We start from the raw sequence: 8696 nt of genomic DNA, 5'->3' as shown, positions 1-8696 counted from the left end.
CACTGATCCCTGCAGAACACAACTAGCTACAGATCTCCATTCTGAAAAACACCCTTCCATCGCTACCGTCTTCTATAACCAAGCCACTTCTGTATCCATCTAGCCAGCCCACTGAATCCCATGTGATTTTAGTTTGTACCAGTCTGCCATGTGGGACCTTGTCAAACAACTTACTAAAGTCCAGATAAACTACATGCACAGCCCTTCCCTCAATTTTCTTTGTCACCTCTTCAAAAAACTCAATCAAGTCCAAGGGTGGAAGAGAGGTAAGAAACATTAAATGTTTTCATGTTAATAAATTGGACACCAAGTTGCAGTGTTGGTGGCTTAAGAAAAGTACTGGGAAGATGGACGTAGTAAAACAGGGCAAGACAGTGGAGTTTGTTAAATTGGCAAAGGAAAGCCCAGTTGAAGCTGAAGAGGTGCCAATGTACAACCTGTTCAGAGGATGAAAAGAATGTCCATCACGTAAACCAGCCTCCCATCCATTGACTCAGTCTACAATTCCCACTGCCTCAGGAAAGCAGCCAGCATAATTAAAGGACCCCACACACCCCGGACATTCTCTTCCACCTTTTTCCGTCAGGAAAAAGAAATAAAATCTGAGGTCACGTAGCGACCGACTCAAGAGCAGCTTCTTCCCTGCTGCCATCAGACTTTATGGACCTACCTCACATTAAGCGGATCTTTCTCTACACCCTAGCTATGACTATAACACTACATTCTGCACTCTCTCCTTTCCTTCTCTATGAACAGTCTGCTTTGTCTGTATAGCACACAAGAAACATCACTTTTCACTGTCTACTAATGCATGCGACAATAATCAAATCAAAGCCTGTTCAGAGAATGAAAAGAGTGTACAACCTGTTCAGAGGATGGTTGATAAGCAGGTGTCAGATTTTTTGAAAAGATTTTATTTACATGGACAAGTTTTACTTTGTGTACAAGGAGTCGTCGGTAAAGAGGTTAAGATCTTAAAGCATACAGGAACAAGTCAATCTTGAGTGATGGAGATATGTAGTTTGGAAGGACCATTGCCAGGAATGGTGGCAATATGTAGAATTAGTGGTGAAGGGAGTAGCCTTTTGTTATGCAAGGTACCTCTTTCTGGGACACATTATATCCTGGGTAGCGCTACAGATGGGAGCTATGGAAAAATGGGGAGTTCCCAATACCATCAATGAAAACTGCTGAGGTTCCTGGGTATGAGTGGTTGCTACAGGAAACTTGTGCCAAACTTTAAACTGAGGTTTCTTGACTGACTGAAGTGCTGAAAAAGCACAGGAAATTTCAGTGGATGCCAGAAAGCTGTTAACCACTGCAGATTTTAATGCTGAATTATGCAAAGCAATTCAAGGTGGCCATTGATGTGGGACTGTTACAGAGAAGAGAGAGTCGAAAGATCTATTGGCTATTTTTCCAGAAAATTAAATATTCAAAAGAAATATTCAACCATCCAGAATGAGAAATTGTATTATTTTAACATTTATGTTCCCAGCAATTCAGGAGAGAATTATTTACACTGACCATAATCTCGAGGTTTCTGGAGAAGATAAAAATGTGTTTAGTTAGAGCTTATTGTTACAGCCATTTAATCTGATTATACACGTGGCAGGAGAACAGGATTGGAGATGCATTCTCATGACTTTGATACGCAAAAGGATTGAGTGCTCAACATTGTAGTTCTGTCTCTTTTCCACTGAGAAAGTTGCATTGCTTACATACAAGATAAATATCTCAAAACTAGAGGCTTTAGAAAAATGAAGCCATCTTTAATTTTGGCTAAATTCTTTTTTAAAAAAGGGGAGGTATGATGACAGCTGCTGTTTTTTGGTTTAAAAACATCAGCTTCATGCTCCAGGCAGTCAGTGTGGCTGGAAGGAATGCAACTTAGATGAAGGCAGCCAGATTCTGCAGGCTTTTGGAACTTCCAGAAAGTATATTTATGGTTGGGAATTATATTTAAACTATCTACTCAGTTGGATTGTCCCTGGAAGGAAGTATCCTCTTCTCACATTTATGCCAATATAAGAAGTTCTCAGGGTCCAGTCTTGCAGCCGAACCAGACTTGGATTTTTGATCTGGAACCCGAACAGTTAGATTAATTAATCCTGTCTTATTACATATTCCACCCCCCACCAAAGATATGTTCTGCAAACTTTCTTCAAGCTTCCTTTGCCAATGTGATTCTGTATGAATATTAAAATTAGTCATGGTTATTGAAGCACCTTTGTTCCAGGCTCAGTTTGACAGACTCTAATGCAGCTTGTTTAGGGTCACACTCCCCATCACCAAGTTCTTTCTATTGTCATTCTGAGCTGCAGATCGATTCACCATCTTGACTTCCAAGCCAGTAAAAATGGAATGGGATTCAATTATCTGACTTCAAATTGATGCATGGCATTAGGTTACAGGGTGTTACTTGTTGTGAAGTATTTTCCCCCAAAACTGCTGTTCCAGTTAACCAGCTTCTTCCAGGAATTTGGGAGTGGGCGATGGATTTGGATTCTTCTTCAACCATGAAGTTGCCATAATTGAGGAATAGATTGAACTAGAATGGGGTCACTGATAATAAGGCAGCAGTGATACTTGCTAGTTTCACTGCCTGGCTAATGCAGGCTGCTCACGCCCCAGGAAAGACTGGAGGGAACTTGTCCAATCAGTGCTTAAAACAGATTAGTTTTCTATTCTGCACTTATAATGAGGCAGAGTTACTCAACATCTTTCCCAATGATAGGGGAGTCTCAATCGCGAGGGCATAGGTTAGGCAAGGGGTGAGATATAAAAGGGTGCAGAGGGGCATTTCCACAGGGCGTTGAATGTAGATAGAATCCCTACAGTGTAGAAGGCAGCCATTTGGACCATCAAGTCTGCAGCAACCACAATCCCACCCAGGCCCTATCCTGATTACCCGAGCTGGGTCCCCATCACACCAAGGGGCAATTTAGCATGACCAATCCACTGAACCAGCACATCTTTGGTTTGGGATGAAACTCCAGAGACCCAACCTGTGAATTGAACCTGGGTCCCTGGTGCTGTGAGGCAGCAGTGCTAACCACTTGTCAGGGATAAGTTGTAATTTTGTCTCTTGCATTTAGACAGTGATATTAGTAAAGAGGGAAATGGGCCAAATGCAAGCAATTGGGACTAGCTTAATGGTAAAAATTGGATGCCATGGACAAGTTGGGTCAAAGGGCCTGTTTAAATGCTGTCCCCTTCTGACGCCATCCTGGGGTATTTATGAATATAGTAGAATATCTAAGTGCTGTACCTGCTCTGGGACTCCTCCATCTTGAATCTCCAACTCCAAATTGGACACGCTCTTTTCCAACAGAAACACAAATCTCAATCTATAGAGCACTGAGCAAGCAGTCAGTAAAATGCATTTACAACGGTGCACATACAATGGTGACGTGAGTTGGAGCACTACCTGGCTGAAAGATCCTGAGTAATCCCAGTACAACACCAACAAGACAAAGGAGAATCAAGTGACCTGGAACACATTTTGGGTTGGGCCCTGGCAGAAGTTAAAGTGTGAAGGCTCATGGTTATAATGTCTTCAGGTGACTAGCTTAGATCATGGAAAAGTCACGTAGGCTCAGATCAGTAAATGAGCTGGTCACCGAGTTCTCAGGTGCTAAACGAAAACAAATTCATTGCAAATTAACACTTGGCCGTGTGGGTAACAACCACGGGTCACAAACATTCCAAAAGACTGGGCCCACTCTCCAGGGGGTGAGCATCACCATGGGAGAGAAGGAGGCAGCCCCAGCAGCCAGGCTCAGCTCCACAAGGAGATCCCCAGACCTGATCACACCCCCTCGCCCACACTGGGCTCCGAAACAGAGAAAACCAGCAGCATTCCCATCAAATCCACAGAGTTAGTGTTTCTCTCTCAACACTCAGTAAACCAATCATTCAGGAGGCCCAGTTCTGTGCTGGAATTGGCTCACCCCAACCATCAGTCCCATGGAGCCATTGAACTAACATGGAGGATGCATTGACCAATCAGCTCCCAGTCAGTGCTTTATTGATCATTTGATGACTGGTTGAACACAGTTTGATTGTGTTTCCTGTACAGGAACAAGGTGATCAATGAAGCAGAGATCAGAGAGACAGCTGTGACAGTCAGGGTCACAATCAGGACCACCTCAGACTCCACACCTACAAAGCAATGAGAAACCAATGGTTAGTGAAGCTAACACCGAGGGGGAAATGGAAACCAGCAGCCAGCCAACTCACCCCCTGGAGACCTCTTCTGTATCCTTCCCTCAGCCTCATTCAGGGAGGCTGTTGCCAGGTTGATCACAGCAGGATCCAGAATGAGCAGGGGTCCAAGTGAGGCCTCAGCTTCCCACTTCAATCCAGCTTCACTCTCTGCAATATCAACCATTCCAGTTAGAGAGGGGAAAGGGGGAAGCTCCCACATCTAGAGGATCAATGTCCTACCAGCTTCAGCTACAAGATCTCTCCTTCCTCTGGATCCAAATCCCTTGTGGCCCCACAGTTGCCCACATGGCAACAGGCACAAATGTCAAAGCTCGATTCCTCTAATGGGCTCCAGCTAAACAAGAGAATTCAGTCAGTCAATCCACCAGGTTGTGCATCACTTCTCCACACAAACACATCCCTGAGGGAGAGAGGGGGAACTTACACATTCTGCATCTTCTGCCAAGTACAAGCTTTGTTCCCGGAATCTCTCCGATCCACTGGAGCAACTTTCAGGTGACAGGTGATGAAAATCTGAGGGACACATTCAACACAAGTGGTTATTTAATGACTCCCTCCCAACAGAGACCCCAATGATCAGCTTCCTCTTACCAAGGAACGCTCATCTCCAAAGAAACGGAAGGCATCCAGGTCAAAGCGGAGCTTGCCCGGCTCCCGCTCCTCTCCTGGCAACACAAAGGTTGAAAAGGAGTCCTCAGCTTTGCTGTCCAGGAGGCAACTGAAGAAAGATAGAAAAAGGGACATGAAGTGAATCCAGAGAAGCCATTGAGATGGGAGCAGCTGGAGAAAGCAGAGAGCTCCTTACCCATTGTAGTCAATGATGCTGTTTCTCGGGGTGGAGTCCTGGCCTGGCCTCAATGTAGCTACACAGCGGTCAATGTAGAGCTTCAGGGCCATGTGGTTGCTCATTGAAACAGAGGCCTCAATGTGAATTAGCTCATCCAGGTAGTAGACAGTCGAAGTGCGCTCTGTAAGCCAGTCACCTGAAGTACAAGAGGACAAGGGTTGGAGACAGTGGGTGTAACTCCGTGAGTGAGGACAGGAAATCGCTCACCATCCACCCATCACATACCATTCATTAGGCGCAGTGAGAATGACAGATGTCCTTCTCCAGACCTGGTGGAGCTGAATGGGATCCAGGTGGGCTTGATGGGGTTACTGCTCACATTGTCCTTCCTGGAAAGACAGTGGAGCCATTTTAGGACAAGGTCAGAGGTCACTAGCAGCTGGAGATCTTATTGACAATCGATTAAAGATTCTCACCTAAAATAACGACACTCAATGGGAACAACAGCTCCATTGGTTCTCACAATAACAGATCCATGATACTCTGGGCTGTGGGTCAGGTGGGTGCTGTAGATCAGAATATCTCCAGTCATCTGAAAGACAGCAGCTGAAGGAATGAAGAACTGATCTGAAATGAGAATGTTCTACACTGGTGTTAACAAGGAACTCATCCCATTAAAACAATTCTTCAAGGGGATTGACAGGGTCAGTGTGAACAGGCTGCTCCCCCAAGCTGGAGAGTCTATTAGGGGGAGTCATCTTAGGACAGGGGTCAGTCATTTAGGATTAATGCGATGAGGAATTTCTTCATCCAGCCCCACAGAGCTGGGAATGGTCACTCGCAAAGGATATTCAGGACAGAGGGATTTATTAGAACGTAGAACAGTCCAGCACAGAACAGGCCCTTCGGCCCACGATGGTGTGCCGAGCTTTATCTGAAACCAAGATCAAGCTATCCCACTCCCTATCATCCTGCTGTGCTCCATGTGCCTATCCAATAACCGCTTAAATGTTCCTAAAGTGTCTGACTCCACTATCACTGCAGGCAGTCCATTCCACACCCCAACCACTCTCTGCGTAAAGAACCTACCTCTGATATCCTTCCTATATCTCCCACCATGAACCCTATAGTTATGCCCCCTTGTAATAGCTCCATCCACCCAAGGAAATAGTCTTTGAACGTTCACTCTATCTATCCCCTTCATCATTTTATAAACCTCTATTAAGTCTCCCCTCAGCCTCCTCCGCTCCAGAGAGAACAGCCCTAGCTCCCTCAACCTTTCCTCACAAGACCTCCCCTCCAAACCAGGCAGCATCCTGGTAAATCTCGTCTGCACTCTTTCCAGCGCTTCCACATCCTTCTTATAGTGAGGTGACCAGAACTGCACACAATATTCCAAATGTGGTCTCACCAAGGTCCTGTACAGTTGCAGCATAACCCCACGGCTCTTAAACTCCAACTCCCTGTTAATAAAAGCTAACACACTATAGGCCGCCTTCACAGCTCTATCCACTTGAGTGGCAACCTTTAGAGATCTGTGGATATAGACCACAAGATCTCTCTGTTCCTCCACAGTCTTCAGAACCCTACCTTTGACTCTGTAATCCACATTTAAATTAGTCCTACCAAAATGAATCACCTCACATTTATCAGGGTTAAACTCCATTTGCCATTTTTCAGCCCAGCTTTGCATCCTATCTATGTCTCTTTGCAGCCTACAACAGCCCTCCACCTCATCCACTACTCCACCAATCTTGGTGTCATCAGCAAATTTACTGATCCACCCTTCAGCCCCCTCTTCTAAGTCATTAATAAAAAAAAAATCACAACGAGCAGAGGGCCAAGCACTGATCCCTGTGGCACTCCACTAGCAACCTGCCTCCAGTCTGAAAAATTTCCATCCACCACCACCCTCTGTCTTTGATCAGACAGCCAGTTACCTATCCAATCGGCCAACTTTCCCTCGATCCCACACCTCCTCACTTTCATCATAAGCCGACCATGGGGGGACCTTATCAAACGCCTTACTAAAATCCATGTATATGACATCAACTGCCCTACCTTCATGAACACTTGGTTAATTCAAAAAAAAAATTCAATCAATTCAATTCAATATTTCCAGACATTGAGGGAATAATGTTGAGAGGACAGGAACATGGGGACTGTGGGAAGCTCAGTCATAGAAATCATAGAAACCCTCCAGTGCAGGAGGCCGCCATTCGGCCCATCGAGTCTGCACCGACCACAATCCCACCCAGGCCCTACCCCCATATCCCTACATATTTACCCACTAATCCCACTAACCTACGCATCTCAGGGCTCCAAGGGGAAATTTTTAGCATGGCCAATCAACCTAACCCACACATTTTTGGACTGTCCTGATTGTAATGACTGGGGAACAGGCTGCAGGGGCTGAATGGCCTCATCTGGTTCGCCGTGTTGCTATGCAACCTCAGCCCTTGCTGCAAGGAGAGATCATTAGCACAAGACCAGAATCAATTAACAGGGAAGTGATGCAATAAAAGCTTCAGTTAACAGGAAAAGGAGCCACAAGTTGTCAGTAATTTGGAGCATGGGAATAGAACAGTTTGGAATCAGGGTCCCGTTTATTCCAATGACTGGGAAAGTGGGAAGTGTGGAGTTACTCTTTAGTCCCATCCATCTCAATTCCCATTTCATTCAGACTCGATCCAATTGGGTGAAACTGGACTGAAACCCAACCCTCAGTTGAGTTGATTTGAATGAGGGGAAATCAAACTGAAAATCCTCAAAACAAGAGGAAAAGCTTAGAGGAAGCAAAGAGAAGCTTCCAGAACAATGGGTTAAAGAGACACAGACCAGTGAAAGCAAAGTACAATCCAGAATAGAAAGCTAGTTTGGGGTTTGTAAAGCAGGAGACAGCCATCTCCTCAATATCAATGACATCTCACCAATTGTTGGAGTGAAGGGTGGGGAACAACCTACAGCCCAAGCTCAGAGGCAGAGTTTGAGGATTCACATTACCTGCAATCTGCTGCCACACTCATGGAGTCCATAGTCAAAGAGGACAGTGTGGTTCTGAGAGTAGATCCTGGTTGGCCGACAACCTGCTGTCCCCAGGGTCAGATCAGCAGCTTTAACCAGGTGCCTGGTTCCAAATAAATCCAGCTGGACCCTGACCAGCAGCTTGTCCTCTCCACACTGCACCCTCACACTCTGCACTGGAGACACACGGAAATGGGAATCAAAGGGAGGGCCAGGAGGAGGGACTGTCTGAGTCCTAGGGGTGGCTTTGACTATCCATGGAAACCTCTGGCCTCGAGACTGTTGCCAAGTATCAGAGCAACAAACAGCTCCAACTAACACCAGCACTGGGAAGAAAACCCTCACTCCAAAATCTCCCATCATACCAAACAACTGAACCATCCCTTCAGGCACCAAGCAACACCTTTTATACACACAGCCCACACTCAGCTGACAGCAATCATTCCAGAAACAAGAACAACAAGCGAACCAATTAACCAGCCCCAATCTCCACAATTCGCACCAATCACACAGCATGTGGATTTATTACTGTTTTGTTTGGACCAATAGGAGTGGCTCCAATGGGGAGAGTTGTGGAAGAACAGAAGGGAAGCTGTGTGATAGGGTGGAGGGCGGAGAGATGAAATGATGAAAGGTTTTACGGGACAAAAGATAA

At 45.6% G+C, this 8696-nt stretch overlaps 1 protein-coding gene across 1 annotated transcript; it reads right to left on the bottom strand.

Annotated features, from left to right (window-relative positions):
* Window positions 1-4458: 4458 nt before the first annotated feature.
* Window positions 4459-8422, bottom strand: LOC144507649 (zona pellucida sperm-binding protein 3-like). Its single transcript, XM_078234806.1, has 7 exons — window positions 8021-8422; window positions 5494-5609; window positions 5303-5406; window positions 5036-5213; window positions 4822-4948; window positions 4655-4743; window positions 4459-4564 (listed from the first exon to the last, which is right to left on the bottom strand). The coding sequence occupies exons 1-7, from the start codon at window positions 8420-8422 to the stop codon at window positions 4459-4461; spliced, it is 1122 nt and encodes a 373-aa protein (XP_078090932.1).
* Between the last annotated feature and the right edge of the window lie 274 nt (window positions 8423-8696).

The sequence above is a fragment of the Mustelus asterias genome, chromosome 19 (assembly GCF_964213995.1).
Source record: "Mustelus asterias chromosome 19, sMusAst1.hap1.1, whole genome shotgun sequence".
In the NCBI taxonomy this organism is placed as follows: Eukaryota; Metazoa; Chordata; class Chondrichthyes; order Carcharhiniformes; family Triakidae; genus Mustelus; species Mustelus asterias.
Note: the sequence above shows the minus strand (reverse complement) of the source record. Positions and strands in the feature narration are given on the sequence as shown.

Excerpts from the sequence above, each read along its gene's own strand:
- LOC144507649 (XM_078234806.1), bottom strand. The coding sequence starts at position 8,422 with ATGGTTCAGTTGTTTGGTATGATGGGAGATTTTGGAGTGAGGGTTTTC. Across the intron at positions 5,407-5,493 it reads ATTGAGTGTCGTTATTTTAG|GAAGGACAATGTGAGCAGTA; the intron begins GTGAGAATCTTT and ends CTGTCTTTCCAG. Across the intron at positions 4,949-5,035 it reads AGCATCATTGACTACAATGG|TTGCCTCCTGGACAGCAAAG; the intron begins GTAAGGAGCTCT and ends ATCTTTCTTCAG.